Source organism: Pecten maximus, chromosome 7, assembly GCF_902652985.1.
Source record: "Pecten maximus chromosome 7, xPecMax1.1, whole genome shotgun sequence".
Classification (NCBI taxonomy): domain Eukaryota; kingdom Metazoa; phylum Mollusca; class Bivalvia; order Pectinida; family Pectinidae; genus Pecten; species Pecten maximus.
This window is the reverse complement of record NC_047021.1, coordinates 42,611,286-42,638,882: the sequence shown is the minus strand read 5'-3', so window position 1 is coordinate 42,638,882 and position 27,597 is coordinate 42,611,286. Positions and strand designations below refer to the sequence as shown.

The following is a 27,597-nucleotide window of genomic DNA, read 5'->3' as shown; positions in this document are numbered from 1 at the left end:
CTTGACTTCACCACCTACTGCCAAACAGACCAACTGGAACACACTTCCTGTAATCAACACGTCCCCACCCAGGGGTTAACGTGACGGCCCAATACTGGAGGAAAAGAGAGTACACAATCTTCCAGTATCATTGACCAAACGTCAATCACGGTTTAGCTTGGAAATTCAAGAAAGTCAGTTTTGAATATTTAATATTCTTCGAGAGGGATTGGGGACGAAATTAAAAAAAAAATATCCAGAAATTTCAAATATTTTGAGTAATATTCTTCGAGAGGGATTGAGGACGAAATTTATCAAATATAAGAAATAGATAGTTTTCAATATATCAGAATTCTCCAAGAGGGGTTGGGGACGAAATGTACTTCCTATCACCAAGAAACTTAAGGAGGTGGGTAACATTTTGAATATTCAAGTTTTTTTTCTAGAGGGGTGACATGACGACGGAATTTAATGAAACGATAAAGAAATCAATTTTTCTTTGTATGTTAGAATTCGCCAGAGAGGGACAGGGGCAAATCTTTCAATACATGTTATTTTAAGACATTTAAGTAAGGAAGTAATGTTTCAATATTAAGAAGATATCCAAAGGGGAAATAGGACCGAATTCATCAAATCCGAATTCATCAAATCTGTTTGCTGAAATGTACATATATACAAGTATTGAAATGTTGGTCCCATTTTGATCTCCTACACCATCCATAGAGTATCCAGACTCTGCCAAGAACATATATATGATTTTTGCAAAATACGCGGAAAAGTCGCCCCTAAAAGGCTAGGACTTGTAGCAAATGACGAGGATTTCATGTATCCTTTCCTCTATCTAACAAAACTTAAATTTCGACTTTTCGCCCCGAAAAGACGATAGTAAGCTTAATTTGCGTCTTTTCGGGGCGAAAATGCGAAAATTAAGGTTTGTTAATGTTCGTCTTTTCGGGGCGAACAGTCGAAAAGACGAGAATTAAAGTAGCTAATTTGCGTGCATTTATTTCGTCTTTCCTGTTTCGTCTTTTCGAGGCGAAAGGACGAAATGGGACAAATCAGCCACCGTACCTATATGGTAGGTATGGAAATAAACATCGCTAGTTAGTGTTAACACAACTTTGGTTTCTTAGTATGGAAAAAAAATGAAACAAAACATAATTAATTACATATGAATTGTCTGAGAATTAATATGCATAGTTTTGTATTTTTATTATTTCTACTTGTCCTCTAGATAAAATATATGTTCTAGATAAAATATATTTGTTCTAGATAAAATTTTAACAAAATTGTTTAATCGGACATCATTTGAGTGCTTCTTAGACCTTATGTCAATTGAATAACACAATATTTTAATATTAATTTTCAATTTCAATAAAATCCTCAATAAGTGTGTTCAGCAACTTATCGTAGTTAAATATGTCACTGGTGAGGCCAAATATAATCTCATGGGATTATTTTGTATTAATGAGCCATCACCAATCAACTGTAGCCTTTAATTATTTATACAGCAAGTGCTGATTATATTTACATCATCGTGGATAGCCTTCTCAACCATCTGCAACTCCCAGATGCTCTATGGTCAAGTATCCCTAATCGATAATATGCTGACCAGTTACGTAACAGTTAATTATAACCAGCACGCGCCACGAACACCCGCTACAGACAGCCAGGCCAGAAACGTAATGCACAACGCTGTCATATTGTCGTAGTGGCTGACAGGTGTCAAGTCATTATTTCGACACATTTATATTTCACAACGACAGAACGAAATAACGAAAAACAGTTTTGAAAAAAAAAATCTGCGTTACATTATATATACCGACCGGTTGGCAATCTCACTAGGTCCAGAAATTATTGGTAACACGATTTTATGGTTAGATTTTCATTTCATAACATATAAACAAATGTAAGAATTCAAAAGTATGTAAAAAGTTATGCACTTTGTGTTAATTATAGAATTTAAAGTGTCGACAATATGTTCGTGTAGATTAGAAATCACAAGCCAATGGTACAGTAATATTATCAAAAGACAAATACAAACTTGAGATAGATTTTAAAAATCTAATAAATAATAAGAAAGAATCCATTAGGATGAAATGTTAGTAGGCCCCCCCCCCCCCCCCAAAAAAAAAAAAAAAAAAAACAAGCAATAGGATAAAACGCGCAAAAGAACCTTTTTTACGGAAATATCAGAGAGTCTGTTCTAGTCAAATGTAAATTGTATACTCGTCTATTGGAAATTGTGAAGGCTTTGTTTTATCAACAGGATACATCAACACTGTTTGACAATAATGCTCAATTAAAGGATTATATTATCGAAAAAAATGCAAATTGTGAGCATTTAAATAGTAATTTTTTTTCAGTTTCCAGTTTCTTAACAAACCCTATGGCGTAGACAAAAGAATTCACTTTTCATTGTAAGAAATACCTGTCGTCTCTTCCGAAATAGTCGGCATTGCTAAAATACTATGGTGGATGTTTACAGTTTCCGAACGCGACAAAGCGACAAAACGACAACGCGAGAAGTTGACAACACGACGACAACACGACAACACGAAATGGCCGTAATCTACCACCATAAAATACAAATAAGACAACTTAGCTGGATGAAATCAATGGTCGTATGCTAAAATTAACATCATGTGAAAATTGCCATTCCACTCTCTCTGATTTTTAACCATTCTCTAAGAAAAAATGAAAAACTTTGCTGGTGCGTAATTTGGATGGTAAATGTTCGTATTTTGATTTGTTTCCGAGGTTGATGTGAAACATCGATAACGTTTTGATACTGAGACTGCGCGCGTGTTGACATTTGATATTGACACTAGTCCTCGGGGATTAATTTCTGATCTGGCCTGTTGGTCTGTCAGTGACGTTCTTGTATCTAGGCACTTATTGAAATACTGTACCATTTACCTAGTGTTGCCCTGGAAACCTACGTAATTAACGAGTGGTCATTCGATCGAGATACGTAAATTATCATTATGAAATCAATAGGCGACCTACCAGTGTCGATGTATCGAGTTCAAACTGTGGTTGTGTTGAATAGTACATGTATAATTCATACGGCTTACATTTCTTTCATTGACACACGTTTGAAAATAACCCGAGTTTCCTCTGACCCTGACACCATGTCTTTACATGGTGTCAGGGCAAGAGGAAACTCATGCTAGTTTAAAAAAAAACCAATCTTGACTGTAAATATATATTCTTTGACACACGTTAAATGCGTCACTTGAGCTCTTTCAAAGATGAATTAATGAAATTCACTGCTATAAGCTTTTCAGTGGCGAGTGTTTGACGAATGTTTTTTTTCCCTTGACGTGCGTTTGATAAATTCAATGTTTGAACAAATCTATTGCGTCATATATTTTCCATGGAGAACTAAAAAAAAAATCATTGGTTTAAATTTCTCTACGCGAAGAGCTTATGAATTTATCATTTAATACATTCATTGTCCCTGTTTTACAAGCCAGATTGTCAGAGGAAAGTTTTTTTTTATAGAAAAACCAGGTTAATATTTAAATATGTCCTGGAAGCGAGCGATATTTACCTAGTTCGAGATTAAACACATAGAGCATTATACATCTACGCCATTCTTACCAGGAAAGTCCAAATCTAGGTCATTTGATTGACAAGCATGACAGCTGCATACATAACTACGGGAAGAATACAAGTAGGCACAGACACCAGGGAAGTGTATAATGTTGACGAAGCCCATCTCGATACTAGCATGTGACAGCGTAATTTAAATATTGATGTTAATTTCCTGGTATTTTAATCAATATATTGTGCCACAACAAGTCACCAAATGCAAAACCCCCCCCCCCCCCCCCCCCCCCCCCAAAAAAAGAAAAAACCAAACATTTAATTGTTAATTTCCTCTGGTATTTCCCCTTCTATCAGCATGGACGTATATTTACCTATATCTATATATATGTCTCTGGTATCAATGACATATTTTACATACATATAGATTACGTATAAGTCTCTGCTTATATTTAGAAAATGGCCGGATAATAGTCATGCCGTTGTTGAAAACACAGGGTTCTTTACTTAGACCCCTATTATATATTTTATTTAAATCAATGATGTTGCCTTTTTGCTGACGCTATGTCACAATTACATCGCCTTCTTGTATAACGAGATAAAAACTATCTTAAACAAGGCTTAGAATCTTCAGCTTAATATGCCCATGGACGCAAAAATGTAGACCCCAACAACTCATTATAATAACTCTATCAAATAAAATTATGGTCATAGTTTCGGAAAATAATGCCAGTGAAATGGAATATATTTCTCGACATTTAGTATTCTTGTACATATGTATTAGTCCGAGTTTCCTCTGGCCCTGACATGGTGTCAAACTCGGGCTACATATGTATTAGTCCGAGTTTCCTCTGGCCCTGACATGGTGTCAAACTCGGGCTACATATATATGTACTTGATGGACGTTGATAACGTTGTGATGTCTCGTTCCCAATCATAGTTTTTTTTATGTATATATAAATGAATATATGTCATATTTATATTTAAGATACCATAAAGTAAATATTGAAACCTGGTAGTGATATTTTTTATTTTTTTTTTGCTATTTTTTTTTTTTTTTTTTTTTGCGTTTTTCATTTTTGTTTTTGTGGGGTTTTTTATTTGCTTTCTTTTGATTTTTTGTACAATATCAATAAAAGTACATTTTGACACTAGTCTGTTTTTTCCAAACTCATAGTACATTTTGTAACTAGAATGAAATTGGCATCCGAGCGGCTTATTTACTAAAAGTGTACATAATCCAATGGTGTTCGTTTGACATTAGTTTGACACAATTAGCCTTCCATAATGAATAAAATGAGCTATCACGTTTATTTCAACCAATTTCGCATTACTAAGCTATACATTAACCTTAAATGTCAAACGTGCATTAATGAAACACTAATTTCATTTCCGCCTCGTTGTGGAATTGGTGGAACAATCTCCCCTATTGTGGGACAGACTTTGATAGGTCACGATGTCACATGTATCTTCGCAATACAAGGGTTCTGGTCCCAATGTACCGAGGTCGGCTCTATTTGGAAGACTTTGTACATCACTAGCATTACCCTTGGATATCGAGATTTTATTTCGAGATATGTAGATCGCCATTATATATAGAGATTATGTAGATCGCCATTTTCTAACTGGTTAATTCAGACCTCGTTAGTATAGAAAAGTATATTTTCAAATACTTAGTTTTAAACAAGAAAATCTCATGAGTCTAGAAACTTGACTTTTGGTAAAAATTCTGACATTGCAAATCAGGACAATTTCGAAGGGATCGACAAATAATCTGTCAAATCTAATGAAAACGGATTAAAATAGAAGGCAATCGAGAGGAACAAGAAAGTAAGAATGTACTTTATTCGTACAAAAATCTAACAGAATTATTAAAAGATTGTGTTTTTCCTACAGACCGACGGAAACAAATCTTAGTACCGTTTTAACGTCACATCCTATATCTATATACGTATATTTATTTACATGAATATGACCAGCTTAAAGGGCAAATGGACAGTCGTTACCCATCTTAACATCGTATTAATTGACATGAAACAATAACTTTCTGGACAGGTAGATATACTGGGCTTATCTTACCTTTGTTTGAGACGTAGGTAAAAATTATCATATTTTACTACCGGAAGTGTTCTTTGTACAGTAGGCCCGAACACGTGACCTGTCTGACTTGATTGCTACAATAAGTCCCTTTTTATGTATTCGTTAGTTTGATTGATGCGTCTGTGTTCGTTTCCAGTACTCATTTACATATAGTAATATACATGTATACCTGCAGTAATATACATGTATACGTGTGTGTGTTTAACCTACCTGTACTATATCTACCTGTCTCAGGTGAGACGGGCTGGAGCCATTAGTATATTACTAATGCATATCATTGCCGTAAGTGTTGCCTAATGTTACTTTTACCACGTGACCATAATGATTACATAATCTATTCATCACCTATGAGGGTCATCGTTAATACACCAGTATTAACATGTCGATATGTACCTATGGCGTATTCTCAACCAAAGGAACGAAAGTCATGTTTTCACCAGATATTTCTACCGATTTGCCAGATATTATAACACAACATACATATCAAATCACATCAGAGGAGAACGGTTGGTTTCCATATAATTATAGGGTTAATTTAATAAAAAAAAATTGTTTTTGTTTTGTTTTTGTTTTGTTTAACGTCCTATTAACAGCCAGGGTCATTTAAGGACGTGCCAGATTTTGGAGGTGGAGGAAAGCCGGAGTACCCGGAGAAAAACCACCGGCCAACGGTCAGTACCTGGCAACTGCCCCACGTAGGTTTCGAACTCGCAACCCAGAGGTGGAGGGCTAGTGTTAAAGTGTCGGGACACCTTAACCACTCGGCCACCGCGGCCCCTAAATAATAAAGAATCAAGGGTAAAATAAATAAATAAACAAACAAATAAAAAAAAAAAAAATAATAAAAAAAATGATAAAAAAAAAGATAAAATTAGCGACTGAAATCAAAGTTTTCGCGCTTCAAACTAAGGCGGGTCATGCATCAATCGTGACACCTCGGTAAGGATCGGAATGTAATTCTGACGGAAATGACCGATATGTCGTACGATTTTCGATGGAATTTCAGTATATGTATCTAAGTACAGCATTCCAAGTACTCCGTTCGGTGAAATTCCGTCAATATATGGGCTTAGATATAGCATACAAATCACAGGTACTTGTGGACATGATTAAGTTTTTAATTTAAATGTTACATTATAGACGAGAAAATTATTGCATTACAATCGCATACTTAATTTATATATATATATATATATAAAAAAAATCTTACCTTGGCCTTATAAAATTAGTATTTATATTTGTCAAGGTACGATATATATATATTTACAAATTAAGCATGCGATTGTAATGCAATAATTTACTCGTCTATAATGTAACATTTAAATTAAAAATATCATATTCATGTCCACAAGTACCTGTGATACAAATCGCCGACTACTGGCTATATAACAATAGTTAAAATTAAAACATATTTACCTAAATATTTCAAAGGAACTTTGATCTACAGAAGAAGAAGAAGAAGAAGAAGAAGAAGAAGAAGAAGAAGAAGAAGAAGTGTCTAACCCATTTTTGACAAATAAAATAGTTCAAATCAAGAAGAAGAGGAAGAAGGCCCCGTAAATTGATTAAAGGGGCATAACTCCGATACGGCAAACCGTTTCGGCGGAGCTGATACACCGCACTACATAATTTATAGGTATAACCACAACACATGTATTGTTTTTTAAGACAATAGCCATAACTGTAATTATCCCAGGGATACTAGTATGTACTATATGTCAAATTTCTTAAATGCATACATGGGAAGTAGTTTTAATTTTCATCTGTCAGCTAAAATAGTGACGTCACAGTATATACAATGTATGTTAATAAATAAACAAATTATATAAATCCTTGATTATATTAAAAAGTAAGATATTACAAAGTATTATTGAAATAAGTTCAATTTTTACTTTGTAAAGCCGTTTTATTTATAGTGAAGGCCTGGAGTTTTAGAAAAAATATCCGCTACCATCCACAGAGTTTAGATTTTAATCCATGATTGGAAAAAAAGGAAAATGTTAACTTGATTTATTTTACAACAATTGCTAATGAATTTATACCAACATATTAATTTCGCTTGTTGGAAGCGCGCGGGTGGGTTGGGCGGCAGTGGCTGTGGGAGGAAATCGAACTCGTTGGGGAAACACCCGTGGTCGGGCAAGTGACCCCATACCCTTTCACGTCCGATCGGGGAATCGAACCCTGGCCGATTGGATGGAAGGTAAGCGTCTAACCACTGTGCCACCCGACCACCCAATTATGACTATCGACATAAAACTAACAAGTTTTTATTTTTCCAGATTTTTCTCAGTTCATTCATCCAGGTATCCATCAAACTGGTTAACATGCAATGTCTCTAAATATAAGTAAATGATGTTTAACTTTTTCAATTAAAGATTTGAAATATTAGTGAAAGCTTGGATCCAGGTATAGCAAACAACACAGCCGTTGAATATACAAATCACCATTGAAAAATAACTTCTGTCATTAGAAAAAAACCAAAACAACATCAAACAAAACAAGAAATATCTTTAAAAAAGATAACCGGCATACTTTTAATGCTGGTGGTTATAATATGAAACTGCTGGCGAAATTAATTAACGAACTGAATTTAATGCGTTTCAGCACAGATAATAAAACTATATCAGTTTGAATCATTTTTGGTGATAATAAAACTGCACTTGAATCAGGGATATAATATTATACATTCACTTATTCAAAATTCTAAAATGTTTTAGTTTTTTTTTAGATTTTTGACCAAAAACCTAGAATAGAATCTATCAAATTCCAAAACAAAAATGAATTTTTAGATTTTTGGGTTTTTGACAAAAATTCTAAAATATCACTTATCCAAAATCGTTTCATTTTTTAGACCTTTGCCGTTCAAAGTTCCAAAATATCAAAACTCGTTCATCTCTTCAGAGCACCCGAATGACCAACGATTGCAATCAGAGAATTTGTTTTGAAATTTGATATTTCAGGTTTTTGGTCAAAAATCTAGATTCTGAAACATTTTAGAATTTAGAATTGTTAAGTGTTGCACGAACCAGCTTGCATTCAATCTTAACTTTGTTTCGTTTTTAACTTCATATCTGCATTTAGGCCTAACTGAATACGACTGCATTTCAATCAGGAGTATACTTTTATTAATGTTTCATTTGAATAGATACATCCACTTATTCAGCTTGCATTCAATCTTAATTTTGTTTCGTCTTTAACTGCATTCTGCATTTTGCATTTACCGCTACATTGACCAATCACATACTTCATCTTGCCCAGTAGCGGCACCTGTCACGTCATATCCGGGGCCAAAATAATATAAACGGCTATGCTGAAAAATAAAACCAGTCATGTAGTAGAGTACATATAGAGCTTTCAATGGTTTTGGTTTTTATTTTCTAAACCGTCATCGAGGCAAAAACGTTATCGAACGCACCGAAGTTTTCATCCGGGTGTTTAATTTTTTTTCCCGCCTTCAACATTCTGTGACGTATTGTATTCAGATCTACGTCTGATCCTGAATTTTAAAAGAAGATTGCTTTTGGTATTAGTTGCTTCACACAAGTTTTCTTGGCCTATAAGTATTACACGGCTTGTAAGTATGTTCTAAAGAAGAATACTGTGTGTCCAGGGGTTGGTAGAACGTTTTTGAAATGAAGGGCTACTAGAGTGTTGTAAGCTGAGCAGATGTCATTCTAACCATCACGCACAGAATAAAAAGAGACTTCCAATTTTATTCTGTTGACAATGAAGTATGGGTTGTTTGAAATGTAACATAATTTGATAAATTAATTGCATAATAATGTACATTATAGCCTGTATAAAGGAAATAACGTTATTGTGATGGGGAAATGCGGACTATCTAAACGGGTCTGCCGTAGCGTAGAACTCCGTTGAGGATGATTTTTAAGGCCACTCACTGCTAAACCTAAAACTAAGCATATGATTGCAATAAAACGATTAATTATGTTCTTATTCTCATATATAATAAAATCGCACTCCAATCTAGTACATATTATTCATAAATTATAAAAACGGCCCAACAAAGGCTAGCACATGCTGCGATTTTCACACAAAACAATGCGCCCTTTTTATACTATGTAACGTTACTGCAGTCATGGAGCCAAAATGTCACGTTGCGTCGACTGCAAAGCAAGAATAATCATTTGTTTAAATTGACAGGAATACATGTATTTGACTGAAAAAAGGTTTATAGTGGATTGTCATGTGGCACAGCGGTAAAACTAGGCTGCCAGGGGTTTGATCGAATGATTCACTGATTGGATTTGAAAAGTATAGTGTTGTTTCAATTAATCGATTTATAATTTATACAGTAGTCTTTTAAATTAATTGATTATGCTTTTCTGTTTTAATCATGGTTTGACTAATTAACATGGAAATCTTCCGGATTTACAGTCGACTTCAGTAATTAATAAATGAACAGAATCATTGATTAAATGAAATAAAATGCATTATAACAACATTTTAAAATATAGATAGATGACTAGATGTCTTAAAACATATCCACAACATTTCCCCCTGTTCTTGGTTAATATTTTCGCAGATATTACCCTTTCTGTTCAGGACCGACCAATGATTTATACCATAGTGATTGTCAACACTGAAGTCACCTGCCTTTAGAACCATGGGTTTTCTCTGAATTTAAGACCTCTCGCACACTTCCACCTGAGCCAACAATAGTGATTCATATCACTCAACATAATTTGTTTGCAATTACAATGATATTAAAAATTAAAAGCATACCTCATGCATTTCGAAATGTACCAACAGCCAAAAGTTAATGCAGAATTGAAACTTGCCTTATAATGTTGATGCTATTGATAAATAGCTTAAATTACACTATAATTAATAAATGACATAACAGTCCTGAGGTTAATCTAGGCCGATTTTACTACAGAAATTAGGTAGTATTCTGATGGTGTTTTCCCCTTTGAACAAAAACAAATTCCCCATCAAGAAAAAATCACATAAAATGGGAAAACTCTCCAAAACAGTGGAAATCTCCCAAATTTTGATGAAATATGTATTGAGAATTATAGCAAAGAATAGCTGTAAAATGTTAAAATTTAAAGAATAATTCAAGACATTGCGGCCATTCATTTCCTCTAAATTTCATAATGGGTAGTACATGTATTCCCCAAATCCTACATTAACCCCTGCAGTCAGTGACATGCGTAATTTAGCTTGATTGAATGTTATTGTAATTGATTTCAGTTGTCTTGTTTACACAGGTAGAATTTTGAACAGCAAGTGTGAACAGCATGGCATCGGTAAGATACAATCAGTTGCATACAATTTCCCCTATTTATATGTATTGACTTGCATTGTAAAGGATTTGAGGATATTGTCATTGAGATTTTTTTGCTCTATTTTTTCATCTTCTAAAAAAGTAATGTTAACAGCAGAGGTTAATCTAGACCAATTTTACTACCGAAATTGGGTAGTATTCCCCACTGATGGTGTTTTCCCCTTTGAATAAAAACAAATTCCCCATCAAGAAAAAATGCCATAAAACGGGGGAAAATTCTCCAAAACAGGGAATCTCCCCCAAATTTAATGAAATATGTAAGAATTATAGCAAATAATAGCTGTCAAATGTTAAAATTTAAAGAATAATTCAAGACGCTGCCGCCCCTTTATTTCCCCTAAATTTCATAATGGGTAGTATTCCCCAAATCCTAGATTAGCCCCTGAACAGTTAAACCAAGAAAATACAAATATGTATGGATTAATAAAATTAATTGATAAAAAATGTTTCCATTTGTCTTCACACTTTGTAAGTTTGTAGTTTTTGCTGTCAGACAAAATGTTTAACTTCGGTGTACATGTGTGTCAATTAGTGTACCAATTTTACATTTCATTATTAAATTGTTGTACCCTGAAATCCATAAACCCTGTATTGACAAAAAATTTAAGAGGTAAGTTCCTCTGGCCTAACACCAGATGCAAGACAATTCTGACAAACAGATTTGTGGGAGACCAGAATAAATTGCAACTATATATGAAAATGTGGAATTCCTGAAGTCCAATACTGAGTGTTGAGTGTTGCTAAGTTTTTGGTGCAGACAAAGTAAATTTATCCATTGATTATGAAATCTAATCAGTAATTGATCATGTAATATGTAAATTGTGAAAGTGATTAATTTATGTATAAATTTGGAAAAGTGATTAATGATTGATTTAGGCTATATGTTTGAGAAGCAACTTTACTTTAGTCAAAAATTAGTGTTTCCTTCTTTCTGACTGAATTTACAAAATATATGATAAAATAAAACTTCAGAAAATATTCTATATATGTACCGTATATGTAATTTTGTCTAAATTCTATCTTAAGAATTTGTTTTGCAATTATTTCACTTCGTTTTATTTCAGAAATTCCCTGTATTACCTGGCATGCAGCTACTGGATTTCTCCAATCTGGACAAACAAAATGACAGCATTAATGAATTCTTCACTAAAGCACAGCTTTCGAACATGTCTGAATATGAGAAACTGCGATTTAGGAACATGAGAAAAAATTATGAAATGATGGCATCTCTAGGTATTCATTTAAACTATCGACGAAAAAAAAAAGTACAAAAGATTTATGAACTTTTGATGCTAGATTGGAATCTGTTGAAACAGTGGAATCCAATCAAGCATAAGGTGGAGCACCACACTTTTGTAGTAGGACAGCATAAACTTTGATACTGCTGTATCAGAAAAAAAATAAAATACCATCAAATATAATAATGGAATGCTAGAAGAGTATAGTCTTTATATTTTTGCCAATTTGTTTATATCAATAAATGATGGTGGTGTTGATCAGTTATTGGCCAAAAATATTTGTATGAAAATTTGATGAATTTAAATGCAAAGTTAACTAGCTGACGAACATTTGGTCTGAATGGCAACGCTCATCAAGACACCTTGAATAAGTCTATGCGGGCTAGCTACGCACGTATCTATCATCTATGTCTGGTTAACTTGCATGGCTTCCTGGTGTGTGATGAAAAACTCTAGAATTTAGAAAGCATAGATCTGAATTTTTTTTTGTGTGAAACAGTTACAATAATATCATTGTATATGTGTTTATCTGTGTCATGCCAGGCTTTAAAAAAAAAAAAAAAAAACCAATGTGAAAAAGCCAAAATTAGACGTTTGTATGGTTTTACATGAATGCAAATCAGTATCCATCTTTTATCATGAAGGTTATCAATACAACACTACATTTTGTATTTTGATCATTTAAACAACAACAGGCCTGGCACAACATGAACACAAAATACAATGATATTATTGTAACTGTTTTACCAATAAAAAATAGATAAGATAAGATGAGATAAGCTCTCTGAATTCTGTAGATTCTGATTATGTACCAATTTTCAACTTGGTCTTTTTATCTACTTCAAATTATTTTATATTGAAATTTCTGTTTTTAATGTCTCTGTCCCTATCCCTTAAGAAATATAACACATTTATGAAGGATTTAGGGGTTCATCATTCATTATAAACCGTTTGGTTATATCTTAAAGCTTACTCGACACAAGTGTACTGAAGCTCAGCCTTAAAAAGTTATAACTTTTTGTAACTTTTCTGTACCTAAAAAAAATTGAACTTTTTAGGGTACTGAAAAGGTTAAATTGGTTAATAATTCAACACTTTTTTTTTGGTTCAGTCATTTTATTTTATTTAGTCCAGAAAGTCAAGATTGTCAAAGTTCAAACAAGTTATGAAAAGTTCTATTGATATTTGATTATGTAACTTTTTTTGTATAGTTCTTGAAAAGACACCCAACAGAATCAATTTATTTCAAATCCCACCAACCCATAGATGTCATTTAATTTTAACCCACCCAACCATCTGTAATTTATTTATTAAAAAAGCCTCTTGATGTATGACACTTAATTTTACGTAGTCATATGTTCCAAATAGTTGAGGCTCCGGGAGGGATTATCTGTACAGTTTTGAACGACTTTTTAGTTTTCTTTAAAAAAAAAAAAATGATTCTGCTAAAATAGGTTTTTGGACTCATTTATATCAAATTAAATATGGTTGGAAAATAAGGGCTGTTCCAGGAAAACATTGGGACCTACCTATAGAAGCAATTAAAATTTTTGACGACACTCCATCATATCCACTTTTTTGTGAACAGTACACTGGTATAAAAGCAATTTTGATGTTAAAAAAATGGTACAAACACATCGCAAATATCTAACAACAAAAAAATTAATTTATTTCAAACCCCACCAACTCATAGATGTGATTTTAATTTGAACCCACCACATGTAATTTCACCCATTGGGGCCCATAATATCGGCTCCAAAATGTCCTCATACAAACGGTTCAAAAGCCATGTACATGTATATAGTTTAGTGAGAAGCATGATTGGAGCTCTTAGATTTCTAATTTCAGGATTACCTGCCATCAAACCAGACTTTATGAAAAGTCGTCGAGGACAAACAAAAAGGAAAAGGAAGGACATGTCTGATGATAGTGATGATGAGTGGACTCCTACGTCTGAAAGGAGGAAGAGCCAAAGAGGTAAAGGCAGTGAAATTAGGCTTTTGGGGTCGAAGGTCAAGGTCACTGTTTTTAGTGGGGGGGGGGGGGGGTATGGCATACTTGTTTACAATTATATGCCCTTCAATCTTTGGCGTATTATGTTAAGAAAGTTACAGACATTATTTCATGCTTTGTAACTCTGCTGGGGAGACCCAAGACCCCCTTTTAGCTTTTTTTTTCCTAAGCAATTATGTCTGTATCTAGAGCTATATATCTGTCCTTAATAATTTGTCAAGAGATCCGTTTTCAAATGGCCTTTGAAACCTAATTTACGTTATTTTGTAGAGCTAGTCAAATCTCTTTCAAGTTTCATCTCTGTTTATTGTCCATCCGTAAACAATCCTTGTTCTTCATGGGTATGTTTCTCAAATTTCACCCGATGGTTTCCCTTTGTATCTTCAGCTGTTTATTGTATTCTATTTTGAGAATGACCAGAAAATAAAATGGCCAACAGGTGGACATTTTGTATTTTGTCAGTTAAAGTTTGTTGTTGCTATTTCTTGGGAAAGCCTTTCATGGATATTTCTTGAATTTCTGACATTTAGATTCAGCTTAGTAATGTAGCAGAAGTTTGTTAACCCTATTTCATACAGAGTGCTTGATGGATCTTTCTCAGACTTGATATGACTAGGTTCAGTTTGTTTTCAAATAAGGTGCAACAAATTAAGGGGGATCGAAGAAGAGAAAAGAAGAGAAAAAATTCAGTCTTATTGAGATCTAGCATAGGTCAATTGATGGTGGGCACCAAGATACCTCTAGGATCTCTTGTTATTGTTGTTTAGCCACTTTTGTCCACAGCTTACTTAGTTGTGCATCTGCTCTGTATTTCTTGATCATGCATCGAAGATGGCATCCATGGTTTCTGATTGGCTGAAATCATATCAAGTAACAACTTAGATGGTGGGCTGTTCAAATCGCCTTAGATGGTGGGCTGTTCAAATCGCCTTGTGTCCATGGTCCGTCCCTCCATAAACTTTTCTTGTTATTGCTATTTCTCAGAAGGATCTTCTTAAACTTCATATGTAAATTCTCCTTCATTGCCATTGGTCCATAGTTATGCATTTTGGGACCAATTGGAAAACAATATGGCTGACAGGTAGCCATCTTGGATTATGACAACTGAAGTTTGTTATCGCTATTTTCTCAGAAAGTACTGAAAGGATCACTCTCAAATTCTGCATGTATAAGTTCATCTTGGTCCCTAGTTGTTCATATTGCATTTTTGGACCAATTGGAAAACAACATTACCATTAGGTGGCCATATTGTATTTTGACCAGTGAAGTTTGTATGTAGGTTCCCCTTGATCCCTAGTTATGCATATTCCTGTATCAGACCAATCTGACAACAACATGGCCAACAGGCAACCATCTTGGATTTTGATAATTGAAACTTCATTGACAATTTCTTAGCATACATGCCATATACCTCCCGGCAGGTGACAAACAATTTCAAGGCATTTATTGTCTCGCTGGAGGAGAGCCTGATATCCTATATTTTGCAGTTCCCTCCAGTATTCTTTTGACATCATTTTTTTTTGTTTACAAATTGGTAGTTTTTCCACAAGATTTTATGAGATTTGGTTAAATGTAGCAATCACGTAATCCGTTTGTGACCACTCATTCAAAATGGTGCCTTTTGGACACAAGCTTCACATGAAGCTCTGGCTAGTGTGGTGTTTGTCGCTGCTAGAATATATTATCATCTTGAATTAAAGGCAAGTTGCTTAGAAACTTTACATCTCTTTATTATCAGACTTAAATTATTCTTTGTTTATCATGAGTTTCATATAAAACGTATCATGGATCTGATAGTATGATGAAATCTGATCTTCAATTTTCGTTATTTCTATAGCTATCAAAATTCATTCATTGCTTTGAAATTGAGTAAAATGGACGATAGTCATGTCCCTCACAACTCTCTCTTATTTTAGGCAAAAACTCCCTATATATTATCATCAATCTCCCTTATTGGTCTTCAAAAAGTATGGCATGAGTGCTTAAGTACTAAATTGCTATTATGGGTCTTTCTCAAATTTGAATGTAGTTTCCCCTTTGTCTCCAGTTGTGCAGACTGTCACTATTGCTCAAAGTTGTATTTCTAGTAATCACTTGTGTTCCATCATAGCCTACTCAGCTTTCTAGTTGGTATTGTTAGGCCCAAGTAGTTTTGGATATATACAGATACCATGTAAGAATCAGATCACACATTAAGTAGGATTGATTATCTTACAATTTGTAAGAAAAAATAATACGTAATTGGGACCCCAATTTCCTACCCTTACAATTTGTAATCACAGTGTGTTTATAAACAACCTGTCAAACCAATTTCAATTTTGTCAATTCTGACCTGTGGGTTTCAGTAACATTTTTATCCCCACCCAACAAAGTGGGCGGGGGATATACAAATGGGTTCCGTCCGTCCGTCCGTCCGTCCGTCCGTCCGTTCTGATTCGCTTTCCGGACGATATCTTTTGAAGGAATGATTGGATTTTGATGAAACTTGCTTGGTAGACTTATAACCTGAACCCCTGGCTCAAGTTCGAATATCGGCATATTCCACTGCATATTTAATGAGGCTGTTGTGACCTGATTGGCTGATTGCTTTCTGGATGATTTTTTTGAAGGAATGCTTGGATTTTGATGAAACTTGCTTGGTAGACTTATAACCTAAACCCTTCGCTCAAATTAGATTATCAGCATATTTCGCACATATTTAATGAGGCTGCGGTGACCTGATTGGCTGATTGCTTTCCAGACGATATCTTTTGAAGGAATGATTGGATTTTGATAAAACTTATGTCCAGTCAGAAGGAAAATGTATGTCCGACTCTAACAAAGAATACATCCCGCCAATAAAACAACCAATGAAATAACAGACACTACATGATGTAACATCACACAGACTGACCACTCGGACACTACAATTACGGAGTACAACACAAACGAAACGAACGCACACAAAACGTATACATAACTACAATAATGCGGACGATACTATAACGGACGAATTAAGTTACGGACGCGTTACATATTACGTTAGACGGACGGGAAACTCCTATAAAATAAAACTATCAGACACTAAAATATGCCCCTGCTACACTTGCTTGGTAGACTTATAAACTAAAGCCCTCACTCAAGTTTGATTATCGGCATATTCCGGTCATATCTAATGAGGTTGCTGTGACCTGATTTGCTGATTGCTCACATTCCTGTTAATATCATGTTTTTGTTCTGACAAATACAACATGATATAAAGAGGAATGCACTGTATCAACCATCTGAGCCTCACTGAAAAACTTAATTGTATGGTTCATGTCAAAACAGTCATCTGTCGATACACTTCCAACCATATTTAGTCCGATCTATCTAGTAGGAAGAAAGTAAGAATACAAGCATGGTCAGCCCATTTTGATAGTTCACTGTACAGTTTAATATTTTATTGAATTGTTATTAATTATGTTAATTACTTTGACAGGAACTTGCTGACTGAACATGAATATAAATGTTATGATTCTAAATGGTATATGTCATGTTTTTCACGTTTTTATGAATGTTGCCTTGTTTAATTTCATGTAACACAATATTTGCATGGGCGGGGATCTTGATGACAGTTGACTTTGTCCTTGTTTTTATTGCTTTAGCTGGGAAATTCATATGACAAGAAGTTCACACTATCAAAAAAAATTAAAATTAAAATGAACATTAATTAATGTACTTGCCCACTATATCGCAGTGTGTGAAAATGATGATATATAATCTTGTTTCTCCTTGAGCTAAGGCCATTCTCTTTGAAAACTTTGTGGGCTTTTGATTTAAGTCACGAATTAAAAGTATGTATTGAGCTTGATTTGTAAATGTTGCACTAAAACCAAATTAAGTTTTCAGTTAATTGACAAGAGAGTTATATAAGTGATTTGAAAGATTTAAAACTTTCTGTAATTCTAAGAAGGTTGATGATTCACATGTGATTTCCAGTAACAATTTTTCTGCACAATCTTAAATGAACTGGACAAAAATCTGCATTTGACATTATGAATTCTATCTTTTAGATAAGAGACCAGTACCTCAGTTCTGTTTTCCCATCAAACAAGAAGCTGATGTGCCTAAGAAAACAACAAAACAGAAGGTATAATTTGACTCGCTGAACAATTTGAGAAAAACTTTTAAAACATTGACACAGTGTCATGATATAGTGTCAGTAGCATGCCAGAAGGATGGTGTACAAAGTTCATTTAAATGAATGACCTTTACCAAATTTGAAGGTTACAGGCATCAGATATGTCAAAATGTTATTTTTAATGGAAACATTATAACTTCTAGTAGCATACTTATAAACCTGAATGTGTGCCTCTTATTAGCTCACCTTGCTGGAAGGGCAAGTGAGCTTGCGTCAACTTTTTTTCTTTTAAACAACTTCTTCTCAATAATTCTGTGGCACAGAAAGTTGATAATGGTCCTGTGGCATGCATGGGTGAAGGGTTACCAAGTTTGTTCAAATGAATGACCTTTATGTACATTTAACGACGTCACATATGGGTCAAATATGCTAAAACATTGCATTGACTTCTCAATAACCAAGATGTCCAGGGACTTGAGTTTGGGTCAGTAGCTTGCTTGAATGAAGGGCTTCCAAGATTTTCTAATGAATTACCTTTACCTACAATGATAGTCACAAGGGTCAAATGTGTTAAAAAAAAAATCTTAAAACAATGATTTCTTAATAGCCAAGAGATTGAGACCTGATATTGTAATACTGCATGATACCTATTGATTAGTATGCTTGAATGAGGACTGGAACATTTATTTACATGAATAAACCTAGCCTACTCTGATATTTAAATAAAGTGGTAATCAGAGACTGCGTAAATGATCTAGAAGATCTAGAAGCAAGTGAACAATACAGGCGCACTTGGCCTCTTGTTTATACATTAAGGCTCACAGGCCTTTTGTTTAATATTTATACAATTTTTTCAATGTTTCACTACAGAAAGTAGAAACAATAACAAAGCCTGAACCAAAAAAGCATGCATCTAAAAAGAATACAGCAAGCACGGAGCCTAAACACACATACCCTTTGAGACCTGCTTCCTCAGCTGTTAGTTACATGAAGATCGAGGTCCCCGATGATGATGAATTTCTTTGTAAGTATCAATTATACGAGCCCACATCAATTGCTGACAAAGAAGGCAGACATCTTATATTTTATATATACTTAATTGATAATTTCATTTTAGAACTTAAAGGGATATTAATCCATAAGCACATTGCATGCTTCTCATTGTCATACAAATTGGAGTTATAATTGTCAAGTTGAGAACACTAGAAGACTGCTTTCAAAAAGTTTTGAGAACAATTATTTTGACGAAGTCTCAGTTGACCCAATTGCGATTGCCTTTTGTCCGGCATTATCTGTCGTAAACAATTTACATTTTCAACTTTTTATCAATTACCAACAGGCCCAGAGACCTGAAATTGGGTCTGTAGCATGCTGGGATAAAGGGCTACCAAATTTGTTCAAACGGATGACCTAGACCTTCATTCAAGGTCAAAGGGGTTAAATAGGCTGAAATCTCTTAAACAACTTCTTCTTGGTGACAAAGAGGCCCAGAGACTTGGTATTGGGTTTGTGGCATTCATGGGTAAAGGGCTAATTAACGATTGTTCAAATGAATATTAACCTTCATTCAAGGTCACAGGGGTCAAATATATGAAGTTTGATGAAATATACATATGTTTACTATTATAGGCATCATAGGATTAGGGAATTTTCATAAAGAAAACAAAATTTCAGTTTGTCATATATGTCATCATTGGAGATATAGAGTTGAGGGTATCAAATGGTGGTGTTGAAAGGATATGAGGAGTGTCTGGTGGTGCACTTTGAGGATATAAACAGTAAGTTTATGTTTTGTATACAGATTGTGAAGAATGTAACAAGGAATATGAAGGAGATTGCCCTGTACATGGACCACTGGATATTGTTCAGGACACTGAGGTATGGGTATACCTGATGCTCTTTATTTTTTTAGTTTTAGGAGTGAAAAAATGGAAATCATGCAATACTGAAGAAAGTGCTTGTAAAGTTGCATTTTTTCTTGTTCACTAAATCACTGGCTTGGCAATTCTCTTGACAAGATTAATTACAAAAAACAACAGAGTATGCTATAGTTCAAATTAATTAAACATAAAGAAAAAGGATAAAGTAACTTGTGGTCTGGATATAGAAATATTTGGAAACAGATTCAAAGTCTGATTGCAGAAATAATTTTTTGTCTTAACATGAGTTAACGTACGTTTCTACAGCCTTAGTTATGGCACATGTGATTCATTAATATTTGAAAAACGTACCTGTCGATTGTCAAATTGCTATCACGTTTTCATGCACTTCCACATCTCTATAGACTTGTTTCACTCACAATTATAGTGCTTCAATTAAATACAGTGGAATTTGTTAACTCGAACTCGGAAAACTTGAATACCGCTTAACTTGAGGTACTTTGTCAGTCCCTGCCGGATTCCCTTTATCCTAGTAAAAAAAAACATGGAAAACTCGAATTAGGAAAATTCGAAAAACTTGGATAATATGAATTGAAAATTTGGCCCAAACAATAAAAATCCTACTTTAAATGATCGAATAACTTGATGTATCGCTTTTGAGATTAACAACGATCGATGGTAAACGCCCAAATTTTTTCAACATCAAATTTTTGTTAAGTAATCCGATTATTATATGCAATCATAAGCATTTAATATATTGGTTAAACAAATTGTCTGTCGAATCTTATAACAACAACTCTCTGTGATAAAAAGAAGTGCTTTGCTTACATCACATATTTTTACAAGGCGGTCGCCATTAATAAACACACTACAGTCAACAACTCATCTACCCACTCACTCAAGCGGAACTAATCTCTGACACGCTGGTACTCGGCTGATGTTTTTATAGGTGTAGACATGAAACGGTCAACACTGCCTATTAAATCTTTAGACGACTGAAACAATAGCGTAATCATTACCAAGGTGTTTAGAGTATGTCTGTATAAACAGTCACCGCTGTCTATTAACAGTAACATTTTATAACCACATGCGCAGCGCAACTTCCTGTGCTGATAACATGGAAATGGCATGGTTATCAGTAAAATGTAATTACGTAGACCTATCAAACAGTAGTTTATAGTCCAATATAAGGGTGCTGTTATATTTTACATACAATCTGTGTTAAATTCAAACGGTTATTTGATATGACGTTAATAAATTGTTATTCGATTGAATTTTGTTTTTGTTATATTTTCCTGTCCAATGGGTGAGGAATGTATAAATTAAAATAAGTCAACATAGGGATTATGAAATCAAATGCCATCGAATGGAGTTCTGTAAATATTTTACCCTGTTGGTCGGTCACAGAGGCAAATTTATAGTGTTTTGATAGATAACAGGATTTAAACCTAAGGGATACCATGGCCTGGTGCATACTGTATATAAAAAAAAAATATGCAGAAAGAAAAATTGTTGATTTTAAATTTTACCAGCCAAAACCAGCGTCAACCATCCAACAATTTGAAAAATAGTCCCAAGTTTAAATTTGAATTAATATGAAAAACATTTTATATCATTACAATTTAATACATCATATTAATTGTTCTCAAATATGCTATGACTTTAAAAGAACAGATAGGAAGAAGGAGACATTAACATGTGCTCAATTTTAATTGCAGATTGTGGACATAAAACCAAAGGGAAAAGATCGATCCCTTTATACTTTGCCACCTGGCCTTTGTGTGCAGGGAATCATCTATACCAAATGCTGGTCTGGGTGTTTGGTCCGATCATGAGATTCTACCGAGGACAAGATTTGGTCCTTACAAAGGGAAGAAAACTCGGGATTTGGATAAAGCACATTCTACTGGATATGCATGGCAGGTAAATGATAACAGTGGCTGAAATGATGACAATAATTTCATTTAAAAAAAAATATATATATTATGTAAAATGTTTGACCATATAAAAAGGAGAGGGTCCATTCCACATCTTTAAAATTGAGTTAATCATTCATATCTCATATAAGAGTCTGCACTTCTTGCATGATAATTGATGAACTACATGTAGTAAGTTATGAAGTGATCTGGACAGGAACTGGTAACTTAGGGTAAGAAGTTATAAATCTTTAGGACATTGAGGTGACCGTAAGGGTCAATATAGGAAAATCCTCATGAAAACATTTCTGAATTCAGAATTGCACTGTGTTCAAAAGGTTCAAAAGGAATTTTTTCAGATTGATGATAAAATCTAGATAAAGTATCTAGATAAAGTCCTCCAAGGGGTTAGAGATATGCTTTTTATAATTCAGGCAGAATCGATAAAACATATCTCCAGACAAAATAATTTGCGGTCAATAATTATTTGCAACATAGCCATTGGCCATTATGGTCAGTTTAAGTTTCAGGAAAGCCCACGCCAAATATAGCGATACTCCAAATATAGTGCAACATGTTGCCCCCTCTGGCGGGTACAGAGTTGGTTGTAAGTGACGACACGGATACGCATATACTTATTTCTTTGGATTTTGATTAACAACATGCGTGGAAAACAGTTGTGACATGTATCATAATAAATAGATTTAATGATGATTTATTGTTTTGACAATTCAAATCGACCAAACACAGGTTTATTTCATGGGCACCACATGGGAATTCGTGTTCATGTAATTGTGTACACGCATGCATGTATACAGGCGGTACGTATGCAGAAGTAGATTGTATTTTCATTTGTGTACGAATGCAAACAAATGCCCATCTAGGTGATTTATTTCATCCGTGATGTAATCAGAACAATACTTATAACAAGTACGAATGGAATTATGATAATGGAAGTTGTACAGAACAAAATTATTGCACCTTAACATTACTCCGTAGGTCGATCTAGATCTAGCTACATGTAGGTTAAGTCTCGGCAAACTCGCTCGCAACTTCTTCATTGTTGTTGCAACTGTTTGAAAAACTCACATCCGTTACATTGCTGTCCTAACACAGAGATGAAAATGTTCAGCCGATTGGCTGATTTCAGCCTTTTTGAGAATATCAGTGTAATGTAAACTTGTAATTTTTCCCATTGAAAAGATTGAGTAATCTAATTTTCAACCTTTTTGCCCTTAGTCTATTTTCATCTCTGCTAACAGTAATTCTCTATATTTTGTTTATCCGTTCACTGTCTCCATTTGGCACGAGACCCGCAACCCAGTTAAAATATCCGCTGACAACGTCATTGAAGTTCAAATGCAAACCAATGACATTATGTTGTTTACAGTCATGAGACAGGGCTGCGCTTGCACACATGTATACAAAGTGTGTAGAGACGGCTTGCTCATTTTCATATAAATCGTATAGTTATACGATTATGATCCCTTACAATTAATTAAAAAACGCATGGAAAACATAAGCTTGTATCAATATATGGCCAAGGATAGTTCATAAGGAGTACTGAAGTACACTTTCATGAAATAGTGTGTGAAATGATAAAAAAGTAAACAAACTTGACTAAATTGTCCCTTTAAATTTAAGAAACATTAAAGTTTTGGCCATTTTTCTGAAAAGTTTTGGGAAGGTTCAAGGGATACATTCTAACAACACAGATTGTCTGATTCTGATATCAGGGTTAGTACAGGCTTAGAAAAGACCCTAAATACAAGGCCAAGATTTATTTGAAAAGCCATGAAAATGGGAAAATGGCCTGAAAGCCCTGAATTTTACCAAGTTGCCTTGAATATGGGAAAAAGAGTCTTAAATTTGATGGAATAAGAATTAAATATAGTTTATGTATAACTTCCCTTTGCATCTTTTAGGTCACATGAGCAAAGCTCGGTGACCGTTTCCAATCCAATTTTGTCCGTTGTTAACATTTTCATATTTTTGACTTTTTCTCAAAAACTCCTGAACCAGTTTTGATGAAATTTCGCAAAATATTTCCTGGGCCAAAGGTCTACCAAATTGTAAATTATACAGTCCCCATCCATCGTCCATCAGGGGCCAAAAGGGGTTTAATTGACTGACATTTCAGAAAACATCTCCTTAAGACCCAGATTTGGTAGAATCTAATACTTTTCATGGATAGAAGGGTTTTAATTACAAAATTGTAAATTAATTAAGATTGCTGCATTAAGTTTTGCTGTTGAAGAATTCTTTATTTTATTTCCAGATTTATGAAAATGGAAAACCAAGCTATTTCATTGATGCCTTTGATAAAATCCATGCTAATTGGATGAGATATGTGAATTGTGCAAGGAATGAAGATGAGCAGAACATGACAGCCTACCAATACAAGGGACAAATATATTACCGGACCCATAGAGTGATCAAAGCAGGCACTGAGCTACTTGTATGGTATGGGGACGACTATAGTGATGAGCTTGGCATCAGGAGAGCTACTGAGGATGCCACTAAATTAAAGCCGTTCACTGTCAATGGAACAAGTAAGATATATGGATGTATAGCATAATGTCGGTATATCTTATACATGACTACTATGGAGGGTCTGTCTGTCTAACCACACATCATGGGTTCTGCAAGAATTATCTTATATGAGATATGTTAATCATGTATAGACCAAGTCTCTGGTTAACATGTCCTAAAATTTACCCATATTGTATTACTGTACCAAACTTTTAAGGTGGAAGTTACTTTTTATAAAATTTAAAATGAAGTTCTGGGGAAAATGTGTGCCAGTATCAATGAGGGCTTTAATCGTATTTGATATGGAAATATTGATAAAAGAAGAGTAAAATTGTAACGATTTTGTTATTAATATACTAGTATGATATGATTGCTTTCTGGCCTGTTCTATTAACAAAGTTACTACACTAGAAATGAAAAAGTATTTACGTGAGAAAGAGTAAGATATTTTTATATGACTTCAAAGTATACAATCTAAAATTACCTGGTAGCATTTGACTGATTAGTTTACTGTAAGTGAACATAATTATATTCCTGAGCTCAGAATAACATACTTTTTAATGAAGAATAAATGTTTATAAGTATTTCAAGTGTTATTAAATATTAATGAAGCAATCAAGTAATCTTGCTTTGTTTCTTTTATTGTTTTCCAGAGATGTTCAGGTGTCCTTTTTGTGGAAGATGTTTCAGCTCAGAAATATGTATACTTGGACACAGTAAAGCAAGGCATGGGGTCTCTCAATTCACAATTGACCTTGCAAGGAAAATGTTGGAGGAAAGAAAAGAAATTGACATCAAAATGGAATCACAATTGTATTTAGATCAAGAACCTGTGATTGAGAAAAGCTTTGAACACTCCATAAAAAATAAACAGGATGTCCTGCAGATCAAACAATGTGTCACAAATAATAAAAGACCAAAAAACAAAGCTGGTGACTACAATGGACTAAGCATTGAAACAGAACATTCATATAAGTGTAATGTTTGTAAAAGGGTGTTCAATAAGTCAATTAAACTACAGACACACCTCGCGACACATACAGGAAAGCGAGAATACAAAAGTGATGTCTGTGGTAAGGGATTTAGTGTGACAAAAAGCCTACAGACACAGCTCAGGACACATACAGGAGAGAAGCCTTACAAATGTGATGTCTGTGGTAAGGGATTTAGTCGGACACAAAGCCTACAGACACACGTCGGGATACATACAGGAGAGAAGCCGTACAAATGTGATGTCTGTGGTAAGGGGTTTAGTCAGACAGGTAACCTACAGACACACCTCAGGACACATACGGGAGAGAAGCCTTACAAATGTGATGTCTGTGGTAAGGGGTTTAATCGGACTGGTAACCTACATAAACACCTCAGGATACATACAGGAGAGAAGCCTTGCAAATGTGATGTCTGTGGTAAGGGGTTTAATCAGACTAATGACCTACAGAGACACCTCAGGACACATACAGGAGAGAAGCCGTACAAATGTGATGTCTGTGGTAAGGGGTTTAGTCAGACACCAAACCTACAGACACACCTCAGGACACATACAGGAGAGAAGCCATACAAATGTGATGTCTGTGGTAAGGGGTTTAGTGTGACACATAGCCTACAGAAACACCTCAGGACACATACAGGAGAGAAGCCTTACAAATGTGATGTCTGTGGTAAGGGGTTTAGTAGGACTAGTAGCCTACAGACACACCTCAGGACACATACAGGAGAGAAGCCGTACAAATGTGATGTCTGTGGTAAGGGGTTTAGTGTGACACAAAACCTACAGACACACCTCAGGACACATACAGGAGAGAAGCCTTACAAATGTGATGTCTGTGGTAAGGGGTTTAGTCAGACTGGTCGCCTACAGACACACCTCAGGACACATACAGGAGAGAAGCCATACAAATGTGATGTCTGTGGTAAGGGGTTTAGTCCGACTAGTAGCCTACAGACACACCTCAGGACACATACAGGAGAGAAGCCGTACACATGTGATGTCTGTGGTAAGGGGTTTAGTCAGACTGGTCACCTACAGACACACGTCAGGACACATACAGGAGAGAAGCCGTACAACTGAGATGTCTGGTAACTTAAAAAAACACTCCAGAGCTTTCAGAGATACTTTCTACTGATTATATATTTAAATATACTTAAGTTCACTTGCATCCATAATGATTATTTCATCATTACATTATTCTAATGTGTATAGCATAAAGGTATTTTAATTCGATGAATTGTATAAATTATTTTTGCATGTTGTCTTGTGTATTATTTAATGTTGATGTCTATTTAATAAATTATATAATACAATTTTGTTTTATTGTGATGGTTATGTCAACTAAGAATGATTTTCTTGTCCTGGCTCCAAACATATTGTCAATTTCAGCAATAAATTCATTGAAATGAACACTGAACTGTGGAACTGCTTGTCAATTATAGAAACCGACAACATATTGTACATCAGATTTTTATGCGGTTCCATAATCTAGTGAATGTGACCACACAAGTAATTAAAGACAAATGAGTCTGACACACTGGGTGATTGGGGGGAAACGATAAAAAGAGTACCTGTTGCAATAGAAATATATCTATATGTGCGCATCAATTCAGAGCAAAACAACGCTCTGAATCTTCATTGTATTTTGAAGTTTTTGTACCGTTAGTTTGTATCGCTTAAACGGTTAGTCCAAATGTCACTGAAAAAAAAAGAAACAATCTTAATTTATTTCTCTGTGTTTCGGGTCGAATGGAATTGTGCACATTCTAACTCCAAGGTCATATTGGTCATATTTGTTTGAAAAATTCGAATGATTTCTGCCGATTAACACAAAGGCATAGAATCAAGATCATTAATTGGTTGATAGGTTTGCATAATACCCGATACATAATAGTGAGTTTGCGAAAATGAAATATACGATTTGAGCAGTTCGCATCTAGAGAGAAAAACTATATTATGTTTATTGTGGATATGTCGAATTGA

General features: G+C 34.5%; 2 protein-coding genes across 2 annotated transcripts; both read left to right on the top strand.

Annotated features, from left to right (window-relative positions):
• The first annotated feature begins 9,018 nt into the window (after nucleotides 1-9,018).
• On the top strand, nucleotides 9,019-22,119 carry LOC117331230 (probable histone-lysine N-methyltransferase PRDM7). Its single transcript, XM_033889828.1, is given in 9 exon segments — nucleotides 9,019-9,208; nucleotides 10,866-10,904; nucleotides 12,007-12,175; nucleotides 14,029-14,157; nucleotides 18,228-18,304; nucleotides 19,166-19,319; nucleotides 20,097-20,173; nucleotides 21,894-21,953; nucleotides 21,955-22,119. Coding segments are annotated over 8 exon segments (840 nt in total). The 5' UTR covers nucleotides 9,019-9,208; nucleotides 10,866-10,895.
• On the top strand, nucleotides 21,918-26,919 carry LOC117330900 (zinc finger protein 227-like). Its single transcript, XM_033889452.1, has 3 exons — nucleotides 21,918-22,098; nucleotides 24,370-24,643; nucleotides 25,277-26,919. Exons 2-3 carry the CDS (start codon nucleotides 24,433-24,435, stop codon nucleotides 26,692-26,694), a joined length of 1,629 nt encoding a protein of 542 aa, XP_033745343.1. The 5' UTR covers nucleotides 21,918-22,098; nucleotides 24,370-24,432; the 3' UTR covers nucleotides 26,695-26,919.
• Nucleotides 26,920-27,597: the final 678 nt, after the last annotated feature.

What these genes read in the sequence shown, in the direction of transcription:
- LOC117330900 (XM_033889452.1), top strand. Translation starts at nt 24,433, where the DNA reads ATGAGATATGTGAATTGTGCAAGGAATGAAGATGAGCAGAACATGACA. An exon ending in GTTCACTGTCAATGGAACAA is followed by an intron (nt 24,644 to 25,276) that starts GTAAGATATATG and finishes ATTGTTTTCCAG; the next exon opens with AGATGTTCAGGTGTCCTTTT.